Genomic DNA, 20,972 nt, shown 5'->3' on the forward strand with positions numbered 1-20,972 from the left:
GTAAATGATCCATAATGGACAAAAACATTCTAGTATATAGTCCCACCCATAAAAGTCTGCAGCGGATTTGATAGCCCACGCAGCGTAAGTGTTATTTATACGTCATAATTTCATAGAAGTTTGACGTTTAAAATGACACTTGCACTGCGTGGGCTATCAAAATCACTGCAGTCTATTTACGGTCTGACTCTAGCTTCATGCATTCTAGTAGGAAATAGGTACCAATTTTGCCAGAGCAGTGAAAACTAAAAGTACGATCCGGGTATCAAATGGTACGATCTTCCCTAAAAAAGTATGGTTTCATTTGTTATAAAAAAAAATTACACTACACTTCTGAAAAATAAGTCGCAGCAAATATGTAACAATTACATAGCAATTGTTTAAATTTTTTTGTTTTCATATGCTAGTTACAATAGCGTTTTTCAATAAAAGACATGTCAAGATTGTTTACCCTTTTTCTAATGTTAAAACAAAGTATAGACCTTTACAAAATGGGCTACAAGGACAAAAATTATGAAACCCAGACCAATGGTAGCCCTAGTTTTTGTATGAAACTTCTAAAGAGTTCCGTTTCTGTTTATAACCTTTGTTCCTACAATATAAATACTATTTCTTAAATATATATATATTAAGAAGCATAAAATTGAAGTAACTCTTCAACTTTGGGCTTAAGAATACACTTGTCCTTCAAATTGATAACCCATCCAGGTTCTAGACCATAGAAAATTTGTCTGGGGTCTTTCCTGATGCTTAACATGGTATATTTAGGGCCCTTTTCCAATTGAGGTAATTGATATCCATACTTTTGGGCTAGTTTCAATCTTTCTTGTGATATCTTTTCTGGATCAGCCAAATATCCTCTTGACTCGGCACTTGTATAATACTCAATAGCGTCAGGTGGAGGAATCATACGCCGAGGGATGGCCTGACCTGACTCAAAGAACTTTTTAGGATTCTTAAGAAGCATAAGACTGTGTGGGTCATAATATGCGGTAGTAATGACTCCACCGTTTTTCTCAATAGCTGCAATCACTTGCTCACTGGCCCATTGCACCTCTATGTTTATTTTGGCACAAAATATGTCGGCTCCTTCATCAGTCAAATTTATACCAAAATGCTTTTGATCCGGGTGAATAGTGTACAAGCCTGATTTTATGACAGTCGCTATATCAATAGGCTTTGATAAATCCACACGATCTGTATCTATTAAGCTCTGTAACTTCTGCAGAGAGAGTGGAGGATATTGTCGTCTGAAGCTGAAACATTAAAAATAAAATTTGAAAATACAACACATACAATCAACATTATTTCCACAAATTAGGATGTCAAACCTTATTTGTTACAAGATTACCAGCTAGGGTTTTACAATAACAAAGTAATGAGCATATTCAACTAAAACAACAATATTAATTAACTGAACTGAGTGATTGGTAAGAATTCATTATTACTATAAGCTGGCTTTTTGCAGGCTTGGCTGCATGATGCTGATTTAATTTTTATGTTTAGTAAAATTGTTATATAGGTATGTGTAGGTATAAACTAGATTTAGTTCCAAAACTCAGCAACTTTCTACTTACTGCCTGAGATTCCTATAAATAACAAAATGTATCCCTCCAGAAAAAAATAAAAACTGCAGGACTTATAAATTGACAGTCACTTACTGGTGTCCTCTATAGTAATGTTCCTGGGGGACTCTTAGGTAAAAAGGGTTGTTGCCAGTTTCATAGCCCAGCCGCATGTAGTTTTGTCTCTGCCCTGATCCCTTGTTTCCTGCGCCGTGTTTATCGCCACCATGCTGCCCACGGCCTCTTTTTTGCTGTAAGAAACGAAAATAATCAGGTTTATTATAGCAACTTTAGTGAATGTTGGGTTGTAAACTATTGGGTGTTAAGTGACTTCTGAATAATCTTAGCTAATTATATAAGAAAACAATAAGTGTAGAGTAATATAAATGTTGCGGTTTTAATATGTATAACATCTTACTGTAACTTTTGAGCCTGGATTATCACGTATATTTCCGAGTGATATTCGGGGTAGTGATCTTATCATAGACAGGGATTTCTCCGTTATTTGGCGAGACCCCATGATTTTTTCAACAACTTATTTGGAAGCGGTTATATTTAAATCATTAATAAATTAGTATTTTCCACTGTGTTCAATTAAAAATAATTTACCACAGCAATTTACGTTAGATAATAAAATTAAGATAATTTTTAGGTTATATGTAAACGTCAAAATAAAGGCAGGTGCAGGATGCCGATTCGAACTATTAATTCTAAAGTTGCTAACACACTATCGCACCGCACCAAGGTCATTGTGGGACGCACCCATAAGTAAAAGGGAGAAAGCGATATCTCTTTCTCCCTCTTACTTATGGGTGCGTCCCACAATGACCTTGGTGCGGTGCGATAGTGTGTTAGCAACTTATCGTTCTCCGTAACAGACTACTACACCGGACAGCGACCATGGTGTACTCAACATTTCTCTTTCTCGCTCTAACTTATAGCTGCGTCCTTAACCTTATTTGAATTGTGTATGTACTTATGAGTCACAGATACTCGAAATAAATGAATTTTAATTTAATTAACACACGGTCCAAGGCATGGCCTACCGCTACCATCGATAAATTGTTATCTGCCTCCCTATCACTCTTGCAAATTTGAGCGATAGAGCTGCAGATAATTAAATTTCGATTTTCACGGGACCTAAATGTATCAGGTGTAAAAGCGGCCAACGGTGTTTATGTGTGTATGTCGTTTAAAATCCATGTGTTTGGAAAATCAAGTGCAATATTTTGTTTTGGAACACTGCCCCAAAAAACACGTCAATTTGGCTTAAAAGACTCGCATCCAGGCCATAATTGTAAAAAAAAACCGGGCAAGTGCGAGTCGGACTCGCGCACGAAGGGTTCCGTACCATAATGCAAAAAAATAAAAACAAAAAAAGCAAAAAGAAAACGGTCACCCATCCAAGTACTGACCCCTCCCGACATTGCTTAACTTTGGTCATAAATCACGTTTGTTGTATGGGAGCCTCATTTAAATCTTTATTTTATTCTGTTTTTAGTATTTGTTGTTATAGTGGCAACAGAAATACATCATCTGTGAAAATTTCAACTGTCTAGCTATAGCCCCCTCCACACTCGTGCGCGAATCGCGGCGCGAAGCCGCGAACGCAAGTGTGGCGTCGATGTTCCCAGACAGCGAAATCGACTCCACACTCGCGTTCGCGGCTTCGCCCGCGATTCACGCGCATAGTCTGGAGCGGGCTTATCACGGTTCGTGAGATACAGCCTGGTGACAGACGGACGGACGGACAGCGAAGTCTTAGTAATAGGGTCCCGTTTTACCTGGTTTTACCCTTTGGGTACGGAACCCTAAAAAAACACGTCAATTGTCACTGTCACTTTTGTTGTTTTGACATTTTACACTTATCTGTGAATAGGAATAGCTACGTGGATCCTTGATATTTTATTAACTATTTAACGTCTGCTGTATAAAAATATAAAGCTAGCCACCGGTAACATGGAGCCAATTTATATTAATCCTGTAAGAAAAAGAATCAATAAAATTTTTGATAGTCACATATTGACTGATAACAGTGAGGCACTTAATACAATATCTGGACTGTGTACATCGAATTCCTCCAACACTAGGCGGATGCTTGTAAATGAAATAGAAAAACGAGATATGTTAGTAAACAAAACTATTTCCATCGAGTACAATAAAGTAAGTGAAAAGTTGCAGGTACTACTGGATTCTCTAAGTGCTTTGGATTCATCAGTTAGAGATATGTCAAAAAAGTTAAACGATTCGAAAACCAAAACGCACCATTTAATTACACAAACTACCAAATTAAAATCTGAAAGAAAGAAGACCGAAAAGAAATTAGTTTGGGTAGATGCATTTGTCAAAAATTTTAATATCTCTACGGAACAAAATGAGTACATTTATAATGTATCTGTGAAGACACCACTTACTGCAGATTTTTTTGGAACTTTGGCTCAAATTGAAAAGCTTAATGACAATTGCAAAACATTGGTCAAATGTTGGTATCAAACTTCAGCTTTTGATATCATGGAAATAACAGGGATCCAACAAGAGGTGGCTATTGAAAAACTGTATCACTGGACCATTGGAGCTTGCCGCAGTATTGACTCGCCTAACAATGCACTAGTGCCAAGAGCCTTGGCCAAGCTCCAAAACCGACAGGTCCTTTTCTCTAATATCATAGATGAATATTGCACAGCCAGGAAAGCCACCATTGTGCAATTGTTTATAGATGCTCTCACCAAGGGTGCAGACAGTGGTTCCAAGCCTATAGAATTTTATGCTAATGATGCAAAGAGATATATTGGAGACATATTAACTTGGGTCTATCAAATTATACCCATAGAGAAAGAAAATCTTGCAATATTGCTTAAAGATTGTGACCTACCAGATAAAAATGATCAAATAACCCAAGCATTAACAACCATCACAGAAGCATTATGTCCCTTATTGAAAGTAAGAGCAGAGCTGATACTGAAACCTGATAAGGACCCGTTGGTGCTATGGTCTATATCTAACTTAATAAACTACTATAAGGAAGTCATTCAGGCTGTGATGCCTAAAGGCCACTTAATTGATACCTTTACAGAATTGCTGCAAAAGAGTGAGGAGGTATTTATAATAACCCTGGACAGCAAGATTCAGAGAGAACTAAGCCACGGTGTTAAAGCTCCACCATCAGATCTGAATCCTTCCGTAGTTGTCACAAATTTAGTGGGTTTCTTGAGGGATTTACTGGCCATAATGAATTCCACTCATAACATTAATAATTTGGATAAAAAAATTATAACAACTCATATCCTGGATCCCTTGCTGCATGCTATCAATGAAACTGCCTGTCACCTCAGCTCTACTGACATGTCTGTGTACACCTTGAATTGCATTTACCACATACAATGTACTTTATCACTTCATACTATCATGGATGAATACAATGAAAGGCTGCAAGCTCAGTCAGAAGCTCAAATAGACACCTTAACATCGGAACAGGCAAGCTTCCTTGTAGCAAACTTAAATTTGGGCCCTATTTATACTATTCTACAGGAAAAAACAAGCGGGCCCATTTCAGCTATACCAGGAATGGACACAGCAACACTGAAAATGTTTTTGAGTAAATTCGATATGTTTATTGTATCTCCGGAAGTGTACACTCTGCCACAACTTAATTTACTCCTAAGTCACAATCATAAGTTGTTTGTTAAGAAGCGATCCTTTGAAGTTATATTGGCTATTTATGGGCAGTTGTATCAAGCTGTTTTCGATCCTATGAATGGGTATGTGAACCCACAAGATATTGTGAAAAGAACACCAGAGGAGGTCAATAAACTACTTCTTATGTAGATGAAATTAAGTCAGAATATAAAATAAAAATTACAAACAGTTAACATATTGTAAATTATAATAGTAGCTATAAGATAATATATGAATTATAAAGATGACATAGTTAACTATGGAAGTATTTAATTGTAATATTTTGAAAAAGTATAAATAATCAAATAAATAAAAATTAAAAGTATATATATATTATTTTTTCTGAGTGTACCTAATTGGTATTACCTACATATGTAACGACTTTTCCAATAAATCATATTCAGGTTAAAGTTTTATTAATACATATTATTTAGCTTGTTAGTGTCAATCCAACAATCTAATCGAAAGCGTCGTTGTAAAGTAAGGACGCTTAGCACAAATAATTTCGTACATTGATCCGCCATTTTCTATCTCTATCGCACGCCCATAATTATATTCCTGTCCCGGACGCACACTGGCATTCACCAACGGCATCATGAAAGGGAAAGCAACATATTCACGCGTGTGTGATAGAGATAGGAAATGGCGCGTAAGGGTGGTATTCCACCTGTCCAATGTCATTGTATCTCACTTTCTCATTGTGATTATGAGCAATGCACATTGAAAAAAAAATTGGATAAGTAGAATACTATCCTTATGTACGAAATTCAATGTGCTTAGACTGCTTAGCTTCCTCCTACTTTACTAGGAGCACCACGGGAGGAGCTTTAACGACGTGCGCGTTCAAGATGCTTTATGTAAATAAAGAAATAATAAAATGTTAGGAATAAGTTAGTATATTCACTTAATTATGCCCCAAGGCACTGAACTGGAGCCAGTTTTTTATTTGTAGGTTATTTTTATTTATAGGTTATTTTAGTTTAGTAGTTATTTTAATTGTAGCTTTATGTAGTTTTAATTTTAGTTTATAATTGTTTTTATTTTGTTTATATTAAATAAATACACTTCAAAGTGGTATTATATTTTTAAAACTATAAGTTATTATATGCACAAAATTTGATGATTTCGGTATGAAATGGTTTTTAAAGGTAAATTCCGAACGGTACAAGACGGAGTTTTCGAACGTGTATGTGAATGTCGTGTCAACTTTCACTTGTCACTGTCATGCGTGGACTGTGGTGCAAAAATGTAAACCTGTTGAAAGGACTTATGTCTAATAGGCACATCGTGAAATGCATTGTTTATTAGAAAGGTTCACAAAATCATTACTTAAACCCAGGCGTAATTTTATTATTCAAACAATGGCTAAAAGTTCTTTTGAATATGTTAAAAAGTTCGAACTAGATGACACTTTACTACCAAATTCCTGGATTGTCGTGAGGCTTGACGGCAAGTGTTTTCACAAGTTTTCAGATGATCATAAGTTTGAAAAACCTAATGATCTTAGAGCACTCAAGCTCATGAATTATGTGGCATTTCGAGTCATGAAAGACTTTAACGAAATATTGATGGCCTTTGGCCAAAGTGACGAATACTCGTTTATTTTTAAAAAACAAGCAAATCTTTACAAGCGACGTGCGGCTAAACTTTTAACTGTGGTTAACAGCAAGTTTTCTTCGTCATATGTTTATTACTGGAACAAGTTTTTTGGAGACGAAACGTTGCAATACCCGCCGACTTTTGACGGACGTGTGGTCTTATATCCATCTGATCAAAATTTGATAGACTATATGAAGTGGAGGCAAGCAGATGTGCACATTAACAACCTGTACAACACAACATTCTGGAATTTAGTTTTAAAAGGAAATTTCACTCCAAGTGAGGTAAGTGTGCTAATAATTAAATTGAATTACAGCACTTAAATATTTAACCCTGACCACCACAACCATTTTTAACGTGCAATTTTATACTGTAACCTTTATCAGCTATGGCTGACTGGCAGTTGAATGATTGGGGAGTATATTTTATGTTTATTCTTTATTGTTTCAGGCTGAGAAGCGTTTGTGTGGCACAGTGTCAGCGGATAAAAATGAAATACTGTTTAAAGAATTCAATATAAACTATAATAATGAACCAGAAATATCCAAGAGAGGCACTATATTGCTAAGGAAAACTGTGATAGTTAACAATGATGCAAGTGTACAAAAGTTGGTGATTGTTGATGTCCATGATGATATGCTTAAAGACAGCTTCTGGAAAGCACATGCTAGTTTATTATTAGAGAGGCCAAAAGAAGCTTTAGTATACAATGGGCCTGCAACAGACATAATTAATGAACAAATAAATATATTTAATAAAGAATTATAACATTATATTTAATAAAATCTTTTCCTTATTCTCCTAGGGCCCACCATATAAGAAAAATGAGTAATTAAATTTGAAATCTAAAGTTGTATGATTGAATTTCTGTTTGTACTAAATTAAAATAGCTTAAATAAAATTGAAGTAATTACATGGTACCTACATGTACTATGGGTGGTCTATAGGTTAGATTTCAGATAATTAATTTCACTGTGTTAAGACTATTCAGCAATTTTTATTTAAGTACAATTACTTAGATCATACCATTTAAATAGTCAATTCTCATAGCAATTACAAGTACTCATAGACTTAAATGTTTACATTTTTTGTTATTCATTCTAAAACAGAAAATTAGATGTTTGTCTCATGAAATGAGTAATATGTGGTAATATTTGTAAATTGGTTCACGAAAATGTCTCGATTTTGATCAAATTTACAATATAGGATTTTTTTTTTTTACTTTTCGTAATATAGTAATATATAATATCACGATGATCACTTTATGTCAAAAAAGGGGTTCATCTCCAACTAGCAATTATGAGAGAAGGATGAATGTTGTATGTAAGTTTTTACCTAACTTAAGCATAAAATAAAAACACTTAACAGTTATACAGTTTAATAATCGATCTAATACAATATTCATACTTTTAATGTTAGGCAACTCTCTACTCTCCAGTAAAGAATATTTTAGGAATCATCCAATAGATAAGATGACTGATAGGCTGTGCTGCCATTCCAGAATCTGCTTGGCTTGTGATGGAGCCAATGTTCTGCTAAATGCTTCTTCATTGATAGAATTAATTTTATAACTTACAAGGATCAATATTATAAATAAATAGGTTATAATTTCCTCAAAACTTTTAAATTACAAATATAGGTTGCCTTTCATTACAGTGTTTTTAACATATTTGAGTTTTGAGTGCATAATACAGTTTCATTGATAGTACTATAAAATCTCTGAAATAAATATTTATTTAACATACAAGAAATAATTAAAATATTAGCCTACTTTTATAATTGTCTTACTTGAAAATAACAATGGTAAACTTTTATGTTATCATTTCCTGTTTCATGGAGTAAATGTCTGACCTCACTTTAATGGAAAACAATATTCATATTTACATAATGTATGCAAGTCTGGATGTAACTTGAAAGCAAACATACATAAAACTTTTAGAAAATGGGAATGTAGTTATCAATCTTTGCTCTGTGTTTCTGCGCGACACACTCGCTGATCCAGACGATGTTGCGGCACTCCTGTTCCTTCAGCTTCAGGTACGAGTAGAACACGCCGTAGTGGAACTGTTGCAGGAAGGCGTGGACGTTTAGGCTCACCTGGAAATGGGACAACACATGTCAATATTCATAATTTTAAGATATTTTCATTTACTTTTTTTGCCATGTGTTTTTATTATTATATTATAGAACACTTATGTTTCTGAGTCATGGAGTTGCAACTTTTTATCCAAGTTATTACATATTAACAGCGTGAATTCTAAGAAAATTCTCTATATGACCTGAGATGGAATATCAAAATGATTAACACTTTGACTACCGAGAACCCGCCTGGTAGGCACTCGAAATGTTTGCTCAGATGCCGGACAACCCGCCCAGCGGGTTGTTTTGTACGCAGATATAGACGACCGGTTTCTGGGGTAGTGCGCCGTTTTTTGCCTGGTTGCGAAAGTGTTAAGCATAGTTACCTCATGTTCAAAAAACTTGTCTTCAAGAGTCTTGTCGCCAACATTGTTGCCAGCACCCTCAAACAGCGCCTGGTACTCTGCGTAGTACTCGGCCACGGCCTTCACTTGCTCGTAGTCGTCGGCGCGCGCCAGCGCCGCCAGCCCGTCGGGGTTGAGCTTGCCGCAGCGCGGGTACAGCTTGGCGCGGTCATCCTTGGACAGCTCCGTGCCGAAAGAGTTGATGGTGATGATGATAGCGCGGCGGTCGGCCTCGAACTACGATTTAATTAAGTCACATTACGATTGGATCAAAAAACGAAAATTATATCAAACCTTATTCTCATGTAGATAATGATAGTAATTCAATAATTTTCGACCATTATTAACCCGTGGAGCGCCCTACACAGACACGTGTGCTGGTAACTAGTATAGGAGTTCCATACTACGGAAATTTTGGGGTGCTCCAGGGGTTAAATAAATTATGATTTCTTAGTTTCCTTTACAAGAATTTCTTCTTATAACAATATTATCATGTGGATGAGCCTTATAAATCAAATGGGAATTACTAACAGACTTAGACTAATGTGAGATTTAATTAGACTCCCTAGCAAAGTTTAAATATTCATTAGGATGATGAAAAACCTTACCTCCAAAATTTCACACATGACATCGGCAGTAGTTCCACCAATCTGTTTGCAGAAATCAAAGAAGGCTTCCAAGTACGCCTTGTATAGAGTGTTACGGATGATCTCAATGTTCATCTCATCCAAGTCTTGTTCGCTGATGCAGTCAACAAAGAAGGGAGCCAGAGGTGTGTCCACCAGGACAGCATTGTACAGCTCAGCTGGAGTAGCAGCTACATGAATGGCTTCCATCTGCTCAAAGGAGCCCAGAGGGTGGCATTTGGGGATCAGCTCAGAGATTGGGCGCTGGTGCAGGGTGCCAGTGATCAGCAGGATGATGTTATCAATCATGTAGCTGTACGTAATGAAATCTAGGAAGGTAGATAGTGGCTCCACAGAGTGATTCCTCAGATGCGTGAACTCGATGACGAGTTTTTCACGCAGCTTGTCGTCAATGGTGGATACTGCCAGAGGGCTGGGCTCATTAGACAGGAAAGTTCCATAGTCTGTCCCTTGCAGGTGGAGCTTCAAATCTAAAATAATAAGAAATAAGGTTTATAAATATATTATTTGTCAAACTAGCACCAGAACCCTCTGTTACTAAATGTTCATATTTTGAGATATTTGAAGCAGGTCCAGTGAGTGTATATTTGTAAAGTTGACATATCAAACTGTTCGTAAAACTTATGTTGTTTATGCTTAAGCATATAAACAGCACAATCTTGCAAATAATCCAAAAAACTCAACTTTAATAAAATTCATTCATGACACAGACCACATGACCACAGTAGAGAACCTTGAACATTTGGATATTAAATAAGCCTACCAATATTAAACAAAAACAGGGCAATATGAATAAAATATTGATTATTCAGCAGGAATTACCGAACCCCCTTAGGAGATACTTTAAGTTTATTCCTTTAATGCATGAACTACCTATAAAAACTTGTGTAGCAAATCTATCATTGTTTAAAGATTGAAGACTATTAACAGCCCTCTGAAGGTGCAAGCAAATTGAATGATTGGGATGTGATCATCAGCTGGAAGGTCCCTTTAATGGTTGACAAGTTTACAAACAATTTAAGTACGACAAGGTGTGTCAGCTCCTTCAAAACTTGTACAGTGCTTGATTTGAGTATCCTAATGGCAAAATAACTAATTCAAGACCATTAGTAGAATGAGAATCTGTTGAAATTGTAAAGATCTTACAGTAAAGTGTGAACAAAGTTACCTTCCAATGTTTCGCATTGCACCAAGTTCAAGTAGTCCGCTTGCTTGAGGATTCCACACTTGAAACCACGGCACAATCCCTCCAAATATCCAGAATCGATGTTGAAGATGGCTCCCTTCATTTTGATGGGATTAATTGGGAGTTTAGGCTTTTCCTGCGGTTCGTAAATCCTCCTACCCAGAGATAGAAGAATGAAACAGTCAGTCGATCATTGATCATATGATATGGCCATAGACAAAAGACGCTCGTACGTTCAAAACTTGTTAATAAAATCGATGAAAATAAATCGTTTATAAAATTCGTGAATTATTATAAAGTTTTATAAATCATTTTCAATTTTCTCGTATTCAATACACTCGTACGTATTACCATGTTACCATCAGGTGGTTAGCGAACATACTTTTCGTTTGCTTTTAAAGCTGTACAGACTACCGCACCGCGACCTTGACCGTACGTGCGACACAGCTGTAATTTAGAGCGAGAAAGAATATTATGACCGCACCAAGTGGGCTTTATATACTTACATACTAGCGTTTGTTCGTTATTCGCCTAACTACCAGTGTGTACCAGCCGTAGTTACCTTTTTCTAAATTTGACATTTTGTTTGATTTTGACATATTTCGTGTTTCAAAAAATATTGAAACTTGTGAAAATATAGTGCTGAAATCAATATAATATTTCTATTTATATACACTCAATATGTTGCGTAGCACTACCAGTATTTTTAATAAAATATCACCGAGAGGTAAATCGCAGATTACTAATTTGTTTCCTGTCTTATGTTTTTCATGTTATTTACGGCATGTTCCTTTGCAGGCTGTGGTATTTTAATTTTCAAAAGCCATTCTCATACGACTAGCACTGAAGCTAGTAGTCAAGCTGAAGAGCCCAATAAGACAGAATCTAAACGGCTAGCTGAATTTAGGAAAAAATTGAGAGAAACTACTCCAATAAATGATCTTGGTGAGCAACCCGAATTTGCTGCTAATGAAAAAGAAGATCCACTTCCAGCTTGGCCAGACAATACCAATCCACATACAGGGGAGGTTGGAGGACCAAAAGGCCCGGAACCAACCAGATATGGAGACTGGGAAAGGAAAGGTCGGGTAACAGATTTTTAAACAATGTGATCTGTGATCTAGATTAATAATTTATTGGCTATTAGCAGATTTTCCAACAGTTTTAGGCATTTTTTTGTTAGTGGAGTCTTCTAATTCTTTTGATTTGTAATAGTGGGGTGCAACCTCCAATAACCACTTGCTTTCTATTTCTGTAACTTGCCTCATGAACTCTTTAGATGTAAAAACAAGCTCATGATAGATGACCCAGCGGGGCAGCTCTTCAAATAATGCACTGTTGGGATGAATCATAACTGTCTGAAAAAATAAATGGAAATTTTTAGTGTTGATGTATTTTATATATAGATTGTGATCATTAGGACCTTAAATAAATAAATAAATATTGTACTCATTGCATTGGTCGAATGAGTGGTCATAAGATTTACTTGTTTGAAATTCTTTTAACCTTTACGACGCCATGTCAAACACAAAAGTTGCCACTCAGATGCCACGTCACCGAAGTGTCATAACTGAAATTGAACTTTATGCATATGCACGTAGGTCTAGGTTGCTCTGTGGTCTGTGACCGATTAATCCGTCTTTAGCGTTGGACCTGCGCTGCGTATATATCGGTCATTGGCGTCCAAAAGGTTAAGTTCCTAATGGAAGAGTTTGGGTTCACAAATATATTTTATGACCAAACTGTGTTACATACTCATAATTCATAATTCGTTTATTGTCTGTAGAACATGGGTATATACAATGATGGAACATGATTTAATATAGAATCACCATGGTCTTACCAATAGGCGTACAAACAGTCAAACTTATAACTAAATACTTAAAACATAAGTCATGCAAATGCAAATTACAATAATATTATTTAATAAATAAATAAAAATAAAATAAAATAGCCTTTTATTTCTTGCAATTTGACATTTTAGAATAGTTTTTAAAGTTAATATTTAGCAAGAACCCCGTCTTCGCAGGTGAAGGCCTCCTCCAGAGTTTTCCACTCATCTCTATCTTGAGCTATTTGCATCCAGTTTTGACCAGCGATATTTTTTATTTCGTCTTCCCATCTAGTCACAGGTTTTCCTATACCCCGTTTTCCTAGTGGCCCTTTCCATGACGTCACATTTTTGGTCCAACGCTGGTCCGGTATCCGTGATACATGTCCCGCCCACTTCCATTTCAGTTGTTTGGCGTGTCTAAGCGCGTCTTTGGCCTTTGTTAAGTTTCTTATCTTTGTATGTCTTATTTTTTGGATTTTTTTGATGCCGACCATACTACGCTCCATTCCCCTTTGACAAGTTCTTATTTTGTCTTTGACTTTTTTTGTGAACTTCCATGTTTGGCATCCGTAAGTTAGGCCTGGTAGTAGACACGAGTTCATAATTCTAGTTTTTAAGGTTATGGGCATGTTACTCTTGAAGATTTCTTTCAATTTCCAGTACTTGTTCCACGTGCTTTGTATTCTCCTTTCGATTTCCAGTTCATTATTTTTCTTGTTGAAACTTATTTGCTTGCCGAGGTATATATATTGTTCAATATAGTTTAAGGGCTTGTTGCCTACTGTTATTGTTTTCTCTGTACTGTTTGTCATTATCATAGTTTTTGCCAGGTTCATTTCAAGTCCTACTTTGAGACTTGCTCTATGTAGAGCTTCCATCATAATTTGAAGTTGCGATCCCGTTTCAGCCAGTACGACGAGGTCGTCTGCAAAACGGAGGTGGCTTAAATATTTGCCTTTTATATTTATACCGTAGTGCTTCCAGTCTAGCTGTCCCATAATTAACTCTAGGATGGCTATAAATATTTTAGGGGATAGAGGATCTCCTTGTCTTACGCCTCTTTTTATGGGGAAATTCGAACCCGTCGTTTCTAGTCTTACTCTACCTGTGCTGTTTTTGTAGAGGCTCTTGAGGAGTTCTATGTACTGGTGTTCTACTCCTTGGTTCCCAAGAGCTTCCCATATGCTTGTGTGTGAAACCGTATCAAAAGCTTTTTGGTAGTCTACGTAGGCAATGTAGAGCGGTCTCCGTTTCTCTTGGTATTTCTCTATAAGTAGTTCCAGTGTATGTATGTGGTCGGTGGTAGAAAACCCTTTCCGGAAGCCCGCTTGCTCTATAGGTTGGTATGATTCTAGAGTTGGACTTATTCGTTGATTAATAATTATAGAGAAAAGCTTGTACACGGCTGACAGCAAGCTTATCGGTCTATAGTTGGAAATATCTTTTGGGTCTCCTTTCTTATATATTAAAATAATGTTTGATTCGGTCCATTGAGAGGGTATTTCTGATGTTCTTAGTATTAGGTTAAACAGATTTGCTAGGGGTAGAGCTAATATTGTTTGTCCTGTCTTTAATGCTTCGTTGGTCACTTGGTCTGACCCTGGGCTTTTATCTCTTTTTAGACTGGTTATCGCCTGTATAACTTCTAGTTCTGTGATTTCTATAACTTCTTGTTTATTTTGTGACTGTATAGGTTCTTGGGTATTATTTTCCATGGCAGACTTTTCACTGTATAGATCTCTGTAGAATCTGGTTGCCACCTCTATGATCTCGGTGCGGTTGTGTAGAGTTTTTCCAGAAGAATTTAGCCCCTCTATCCATGCTTTGCTTGTTGTCAGTTCCTTATAGGCTTTTTTTGTGCTTCCTGACTGCTCTAAGTGTTTTGTTATTGTATTTTGTCTGTGCTTAGCATAGTCAATCCTGATGTATTTATTAATTAGTTTATATAAGGCTGCAAGTTCGTTCTTTTCACTCCGGGATCTGTTTTTTATTTTATGTAGTTCTCTTCTTCGGTTCATTAGTTGTATGGTACGTGGGGATAGTATTTGATTTATTTTCGGTTCGGAATTAGTTGTAAGTGCTTCTCGTAAGCTTTCAGTGATTGTGTTGATGATTATGTTGTACTGAGTTTGTACACTTATATCTTTATGCTGGTTCGGTTGGTTTGCTATATGGGACGTAAGTCGCTCTCTAAATATGTGTACTTCACTTTCTTTCTTTAATGTTGCTATTTGATTGTTCTTGTAGTTTGCTCTACTTTTTTTAATATTTTTAAAGAGTATTGTTGCTCGTACTGGTCTGTGGTCTGACGGATAGTCGATGTTCAAGACTTCTATATTTTGGAATAAATCTGGGCGGTTGGATAAGATAAAGTCTATTTCGTTTTTATGTTCCTTGTTGGGTGAGCACCATGTCCATCTGCGGTTTGTTTTTTTCTTGTAGAAGGTGTTTAATATGGATAGTTTGTTTTCTGTTGCAAAGTCGATGAGTTTCTGGCCTCGGTTATTCCTATCTCCATAGCCATAACATTTCATTATCAGGTATTCGCTTTGCTTTGGTTGGCCTATCTTCGCATTGAAGTCGCCCATTAAAATATAGTCCTTATGTGCATCTTCTATTGCTTGAATAATTGTTTCATAGAAAAGTGTAATCTCTTCTTCTTTGGCAGACTCTGTAGGTGCATATACTTGTATTACTGAGAATTTTTTTCCCATAAAGTTAAGGTTCAGTCTAGCTACCCGTTCTGTAAGTCCGGTGTAGCTTTCTATATATGGCTTCATAGATTTCCTTAATACGAACCCCACTCCATACCTGCCGGGTGTCTGGCCTGTGTAGCATAGTATGTGGTCTTTGTGTTCTTCTATATTAGTCCCAAGGCGCCTCATTTCTGATATTCCCATTATATCACATTTCACTGATTTCATAACTTCAGTTAATTCTATAAAGCGTTCATAGGATGAGAGAGTCCTGACGTTATAGGTTATTATGTTCAATTGGTTTTCATGGTTGTGTTCTGCACTTTTTGATTCACTGCTATGAGAATTTTTGAATATATTGTTATTTTTAATTTTGGTTGTTTGTAGTTTTAGTTTTAGACTTGCTGGAGGGTGGTGGTCTGACGTCCCACGGGGACCAGCCGGGTTGGGACCTGATGTTTTGGTTGTTGGTGGTAGTTGCTATGATGAATTGTCCGGCTCATTTGATGACCGCTGCCTCATATATTCACTGGAATTTGAGCTAGATCTAGCTCTCATCAGGTCGAATGCGTTTGTTTTTTTATTAATTGGTGGGGTAGCGGTTTGCTGTTTTTTTGGCTGCGAATTATTTGATGGGGAAATTGATAGTTCCCTCTTCCTGTTTTCTTTTGTGTTAGTAGCTTCTTTCACTATCAATTTATCATACTTAATGTACGCAACATTGCCTTTATTCCTCTCTTCCATTAGTTGTGGCATTAATGCCTTCCTTCTTTCTAAAATGTCTTTGGAATAATCTTCCGTGAGCTTTAGTTCTTTAGATTTATTCTTATTCCTCATTATTTCTGTCTTTTTCCATCCACTCACAAAAGATAGGAGTGTTGGCCTTGGTTTATCGTCTTTCTTATTTTTACCGATGCGATAGATTTTGTTAATGTCGAGAGCTTCTAATGATATATTTAACTCCGTCAGGAACTTTTCTTGTACATGATTTATTAGCTCAGTTGTAGATTTTTCGCTTTCGCATAGCCCGTGTATTATTATATTGTTACTTTTCTTCTCTTTCTCCATGAATTCCACTTTTTTTTCTAACAGATCAACTTTTTTCTTTAATTTATCATTCTCTTCTATTAATGGCTTTAATTTAGTGTCGATAGTTTCCGTTATTCTCGTGGTAATAACTTCAGTTTGAGCGTGCATCTCTTTTTGCATTTTTTCGAAATAGAGTTCAAACTGGGCTTCCATGTTTGTATTTATTTTTGTTTGCTTAGAATGGAACGTAATGGTAGTAATGGGGTAAGCCGATTTTAATTGCTGGCAACACTCGAGATGACACTAGGGCGGTTATTCGTCACTGACAGTTCAAGCTTCCGTTTGTCTATGCTTAGAAACTTAACCTCAAAAAATCACACAGTTTTCTTTCACTTATTTGTGTAGATTTCAATGTTTGCACGACAACTACTATTTCCACCACTTTATTTACACTTAGTTTGTCAATTAGAAGTAAGTTTTCGTGAGAACTGCAGCTAAATACTATTTATTTTTGGAAAAGTTTACGGAGCGACAGTACTATGATGTTTACGATTCGAGAGCCGGAACCGGAAATCCTTATAATATTATTCTAATTCTCTAATCCTTAAAATAATATTATTTACAAATCTATAATTTAACAAAAGCAGTCTCATATTACGGCGATTTGTCACAGAGGTACTCTTGAATGGAGTAGTAGGCTTTTTTTTTGATAAAAAATCATGCAAAATGTTCTTAAAATGTTGTAAATCATAGAAAATAATTTTATTTTAGTATAAAATGCTTTAGTTAGTTATTGTGAAATTATAAAAGAAATTACTTACTTGATTGTGTTTCACTGTTTTATAATGCCCGCCTTTAGAAAACTTTGCTATATGGTAAAAATAGCCAGCAGTTATTGCTTTTCGAATATTGGAGTCTTCCGAAATGCTGGAGACCATTTCAATCTCAACTCTCTCCATTAGGCCTGCTAACTGCTCCCTCACATCGCGAGCCCTCTTCATGGACCGGTATTGAATGAAATTCTCATAACACCACTGCACTGAGTAGTCTGACTCAACCCACTGGTTGTATACATTCATCAGTGTTAGGTGATCACCGGAGGGATGGAAGAAGTTCTTTCTGGCTGTGTCTGCATGAATTATCTTGTCTTTAGGCCTATAGAACACAGAACTGTTGACTGACAACATGGCAGCTATTGTAACCAACTCTTCTGAACATTTGTATCTGAAAACAAAAACCAATAAGTGAATGTTTTTAATTAATTGTAGATATATCCATTCAGCCACCTATATAATAATAATTTCGATTTCATTTTACTATATCAAATATGAATTTACTTACTTTTCACTTGCTAGCAGCATTTTTGCAAGCATGGGATCAGTAGGAAATTCTGCCATTCTCCTTCCAGCTTTAGTCAATTCCCCATGATGGTTAAGTGCTCCAAGAGCATAAAGTTGCTCCAATGCCAATACCAGTGTCTCATGTGGTGGAGGATCTAGGAAATCAAAGTGGATTAGATCATTGATTCCAAGGGCTTTCAATGTTAGGACAGCATTGCCTAAGTTTATCCTCTGGATTTCAGGTACTGTATTATCTTCAAGCTCGTATTTGTAGGCCCAAGCTGTGTAGAGTCTGAAACATTTGCCAGGAGCAACTCTTCCTGCTCTACCAGCTCTCTGGTTAGCAGATGCCTTAGAAATTGGCACCACTATCAAACTCTCCATACCAGTCTTTGAGTTGAAGTTGTTTTGCTTAGCAAACCCTGGGTCTATAACATAAATAATATTATCAATCGTTAGTGATGTCTCAGCAATGTTTGTGGCTAAAACCACTTTGCGAGCACCTTCAGGTGTCTGTTCAAATATCTTAGCCTGCATATCACTTGGTAGATTAGCATAGACTGGTAAAATTAGCAGTTCTCTAATTTTTTTGCCAAGTCGTTTAGTTCTCTCTTGTAACATTTCCACACAGGTTTCAATTTCCTCTTGTCCAGTAAGAAACACCAGAACATCACCAAGTGGTTGAGTGGCATGAATTTGCAAAACGGACACTACACAAGCATCAATGTAATCAGCCTCAGGAGCCTTTGTATAGTAAATATCGACAGGAAATCTTCTTCCTGGTATTCTGAAAATAGGTGCTTCATCAAAAAACTTTGAAAATTTTTCTGCATCTAATGTTGCACTTGATATAAGTAACTTTAAATCAGGTCTGAATCTAGTAATATCTTTGACAAGTCCGAACAATATATCTGTGTGCAATGTACGCTCATGGGCTTCATCAATAATCATAACACTGTATGAGGCCAGATCTGGTTCCGACAAGAATTCTCTGTGAAGTGTTCCATCTGTCATGTATTTAATTACAGTTCTATCTGATGTGCAGTCTTCAAATCGGATACTGTATCCAACCTCATTTCCTAGTTTAACATTCATTTCCTGTGCAACTCTTGCTGCTACAGACATGGCTGCCACTCTTCTTGGTTGAGTACATCCAATTTTTTTTCCATCATCTGTAAATCCAGCTTCATAAAGATATTGTGGAATCTGTGTGGTTTTTCCTGAGCCTGTTTCTCCTTCCACAATCAAGATTTGATAATTTCTTATGGCTTCTATCAAAGACTCTTTGAATGGGTAAACCGGTAGTGATTTTTTAGTCTCCTCTATTGTCATCCGCATTTTCTGGTATTCAGATTTTTCCTTCTCTTCTTTTTTTTCTTTAGTGCCTTCGAGCTGTAGTGCCTGTATGAAGTCAATCTGCTCATCAAGTAAGAGGTCATATTCATTTTCTGCTTTGGCATCTTTGGCACCAAACTTGAAGAATGCAGACTTAATCTGTTCCTGTTCCCACTTGCGCTGCTCTGAGTGAGGCAGCTTCTCATTCTCATCTACTTCAACATATTCTCCTGAAAACAAGATTGTATATAGAGGTTTTAGACAAATGTTTACGAACAATGTGTGTGAAGCAGGGACCATTACTACTGGTATAACTAAAAATCAATCTCACATTTTTTACAATATTTCCTTAATATTATAGAATAGTATTCATTTACATACGTAAGCATAATGATTGATCACATTATTCACATTAGCTAAATTATGTATAAATATACATGAACCTCTGATCGGCTATAACTGTAGTTCTATGAAAATGTTGGCATTGAATATGTTAAATGAAAATGAAAAATATGGCCATGATTAAAAAATTGCACAGTAATTACCTTTTTCTCCTTTCCCCAGATCCCGAGGCATGTGGTATCTCTGGACATTTTCCAGTTCTCTAGCCTTCTCATGTTCCTTAGCCAATTGTAGAATTGTCTTTTTATGTTCCCTTTCCCTCTTTTCTCTTTCTGTTAATCTGCAATCAAGTACAATAATAGTTTAAAATAATGTATAGGATTATCACGCAAAATAGGCGCAAGACGTCGAGTTGCGGAAAATCGCCCGAGCTACAATACAATACAATACAATGTATAGGATAATTTAAAAACAGCCAAACAACATCCAAGTGATATGTTGTATTAGAACCTCATTAGACAAAGGGTATGCATTAAGATAAAACTGTCCGTAAACATTTAATTTTGCCTCATCTGGCTAGCATAAAAGGTAAGTAGGTTAAATGTTCAAGTCAGACTTATAAGTGGTGAGTGTACTTGAACTAAAAGAAATATACGTACGTGCTTTCTTCGAAGAGGTACTCATCATCCGCTATATCAGCCTCTAGCTCGACAACCTTATCATCCTTCCTCTTCTCTAAATACTTGCGGCGGGACTGAACGCGCAGCTTCGGTAGCAACTTGTCTCGGTCTTCGGCTTCCAACTTCAGACGCTTAGCAGCTTCTTCATATGACCTTTTACTAGACGATTCGGCCACCTTTTTAACTCTTTCTTCATCACGTTTTTTTAGTCGTGTTGCGAATTCATCTCTTTCCTTGAGATCCTTTTTTCGAGTTTCTTCAGCGCTGTCGCTTCCAGAGGATGAATATCTGCGCTTGCTGGTACTCATTTTAATAAATTTGAAATATTTTTATTAAATCTAAAGCAAACTTTTAATTTGGGGTTTTGATTTCAACCATTCATGAACTAGTAATGATAGTAAGTTGATAAAGATAATTCATGACGTTGAACAATTATGAATACTAAATTACAATTTTTTTAATAATCCACGTTAACTTAAATTGGAAATGTTTGCTTGTATTGTTTTTAGCAAAACAAAGTACATGTACAAGCAATACAAGCATACACGACGTACACGAGAT

The 20,972-nt window shown here is 36.3% G+C and overlaps 7 protein-coding genes across 7 annotated transcripts; 3 read left to right on the plus strand and 4 right to left on the minus strand.

The window, feature by feature from the left end:
* Positions 1-603: 603 nt before the first annotated feature.
* On the minus strand, positions 604-2,212 carry LOC134663774 (large ribosomal subunit protein uL15m). The gene is made up of 3 exons (XM_063520258.1): positions 1,984-2,212; positions 1,662-1,816; positions 604-1,256 (listed from the first exon to the last, which is right to left on the minus strand). The coding sequence occupies exons 1-3, from the start codon at positions 2,083-2,085 to the stop codon at positions 629-631; spliced, it is 885 nt and encodes a 294-aa protein (XP_063376328.1). The 5' UTR covers positions 2,086-2,212; the 3' UTR covers positions 604-628.
* Positions 2,213-3,441: 1,229 nt separating this feature from the next.
* Positions 3,442-5,518, plus strand: LOC134663775 (conserved oligomeric Golgi complex subunit 6). Its single transcript, XM_063520259.1, has one exon. The coding sequence runs from the start codon at positions 3,525-3,527 to the stop codon at positions 5,388-5,390; it is 1,866 nt and encodes a 621-aa protein (XP_063376329.1). The 5' UTR covers positions 3,442-3,524; the 3' UTR covers positions 5,391-5,518.
* A 932-nt stretch (positions 5,519-6,450) lies between these two features.
* LOC134663777 (probable tRNA(His) guanylyltransferase) lies at positions 6,451-7,610 on the plus strand. The gene is made up of 2 exons (XM_063520262.1): positions 6,451-7,123; positions 7,290-7,610. The coding sequence occupies exons 1-2, from the start codon at positions 6,533-6,535 to the stop codon at positions 7,605-7,607; spliced, it is 909 nt and encodes a 302-aa protein (XP_063376332.1). The 5' UTR covers positions 6,451-6,532; the 3' UTR covers positions 7,608-7,610.
* A 590-nt stretch (positions 7,611-8,200) lies between these two features.
* LOC134663776 (V-type proton ATPase subunit d) lies at positions 8,201-11,345 on the minus strand. Its single transcript, XM_063520260.1, has 4 exons — positions 11,138-11,345; positions 9,931-10,439; positions 9,305-9,559; positions 8,201-8,936 (listed from the first exon to the last, which is right to left on the minus strand). Exons 1-4 carry the CDS (start codon positions 11,256-11,258, stop codon positions 8,775-8,777), a joined length of 1,047 nt encoding a protein of 348 aa, XP_063376330.1. The 5' UTR covers positions 11,259-11,345; the 3' UTR covers positions 8,201-8,774.
* Positions 11,346-11,755: 410 nt separating this feature from the next.
* Positions 11,756-12,290, plus strand: LOC134663780 (succinate dehydrogenase assembly factor 4, mitochondrial-like). The gene is made up of 2 exons (XM_063520265.1): positions 11,756-11,882; positions 11,954-12,290. The coding sequence occupies exons 1-2, from the start codon at positions 11,837-11,839 to the stop codon at positions 12,256-12,258; spliced, it is 351 nt and encodes a 116-aa protein (XP_063376335.1). The 5' UTR covers positions 11,756-11,836; the 3' UTR covers positions 12,259-12,290.
* Positions 12,275-20,934, minus strand: LOC134663779 (pre-mRNA-splicing factor ATP-dependent RNA helicase DHX16). Its single transcript, XM_063520264.1, has 5 exons — positions 20,391-20,934; positions 19,935-20,071; positions 18,056-19,619; positions 17,536-17,938; positions 12,275-12,513 (listed from the first exon to the last, which is right to left on the minus strand). Exons 1-5 carry the CDS (start codon positions 20,717-20,719, stop codon positions 12,289-12,291), a joined length of 2,658 nt encoding a protein of 885 aa, XP_063376334.1. The 5' UTR covers positions 20,720-20,934; the 3' UTR covers positions 12,275-12,288.
* Positions 16,156-17,270, minus strand: LOC134663778 (uncharacterized). The gene has a single exon (XM_063520263.1). The coding sequence runs from the start codon at positions 16,925-16,927 to the stop codon at positions 16,166-16,168; it is 762 nt and encodes a 253-aa protein (XP_063376333.1). The 5' UTR covers positions 16,928-17,270; the 3' UTR covers positions 16,156-16,165.
* Positions 20,935-20,972: the final 38 nt, after the last annotated feature.

Source organism: Cydia fagiglandana, chromosome 4 (genome assembly GCF_963556715.1).
Source record: "Cydia fagiglandana chromosome 4, ilCydFagi1.1, whole genome shotgun sequence".
Lineage (NCBI taxonomy): Eukaryota > Metazoa > Arthropoda > Insecta > Lepidoptera > Tortricidae > Cydia > Cydia fagiglandana.

Bases quoted from the DNA above. Each gene is read 5' to 3' on its own strand.
- LOC134663779 (XM_063520264.1), bottom strand. From the start codon at position 20,719: ATGAGTACCAGCAAGCGCAGATATTCATCCTCTGGAAGCGACAGCGCT. The intron at 19,620-19,934 runs GTAATTACTGTG...TCTTGTTTTCAG, and splicing joins TCTGGGGAAAGGAGAAAAAG to GAGAATATGTTGAAGTAGAT. The intron at 12,514-17,535 runs GTAAGTAATTTC...TTATTTTTTCAG, and splicing joins AAACAGTGAAACACAATCAA to ACAGTTATGATTCATCCCAA.
- LOC134663780 (XM_063520265.1), top strand. From the start codon at position 11,837: ATGTTGCGTAGCACTACCAGTATTTTTAATAAAATATCACCGAGAG. The intron at 11,883-11,953 runs GTAAATCGCAGA...GTTCCTTTGCAG, and splicing joins TAATAAAATATCACCGAGAG to GCTGTGGTATTTTAATTTTC.
- LOC134663775 (XM_063520259.1), top strand. From the start codon at position 3,525: ATGGAGCCAATTTATATTAATCCTGTAAGAAAAAGAATCAATAAAATT.
- LOC134663776 (XM_063520260.1), bottom strand. From the start codon at position 11,258: ATGAAGGGAGCCATCTTCAACATCGATTCTGGATATTTGGAGGGATTG. The intron at 9,560-9,930 runs GTAAGGTTTTTC...ATTAAATCGTAG, and splicing joins TCATGTGTGAAATTTTGGAG to TTCGAGGCCGACCGCCGCGC. The intron at 8,937-9,304 runs GTAACTATGCTT...TCCCATTTCCAG, and splicing joins ACAAGTTTTTTGAACATGAG to GTGAGCCTAAACGTCCACGC.
- LOC134663774 (XM_063520258.1), bottom strand. From the start codon at position 2,085: ATGGGGTCTCGCCAAATAACGGAGAAATCCCTGTCTATGATAAGATCA. The intron at 1,817-1,983 runs GTAAGATGTTAT...CGTTTCTTACAG, and splicing joins ATCCAGGCTCAAAAGTTACA to CAAAAAAGAGGCCGTGGGCA. The intron at 1,257-1,661 runs GTAAGTGACTGT...TTAATGTTTCAG, and splicing joins CATTACTATAGAGGACACCA to CTTCAGACGACAATATCCTC.
- LOC134663778 (XM_063520263.1), bottom strand. From the start codon at position 16,927: ATGGAAGCCCAGTTTGAACTCTATTTCGAAAAAATGCAAAAAGAGATG.
- LOC134663777 (XM_063520262.1), top strand. From the start codon at position 6,533: ATGCATTGTTTATTAGAAAGGTTCACAAAATCATTACTTAAACCCAGG. The intron at 7,124-7,289 runs GTAAGTGTGCTA...TTATTGTTTCAG, and splicing joins GAAATTTCACTCCAAGTGAG to GCTGAGAAGCGTTTGTGTGG.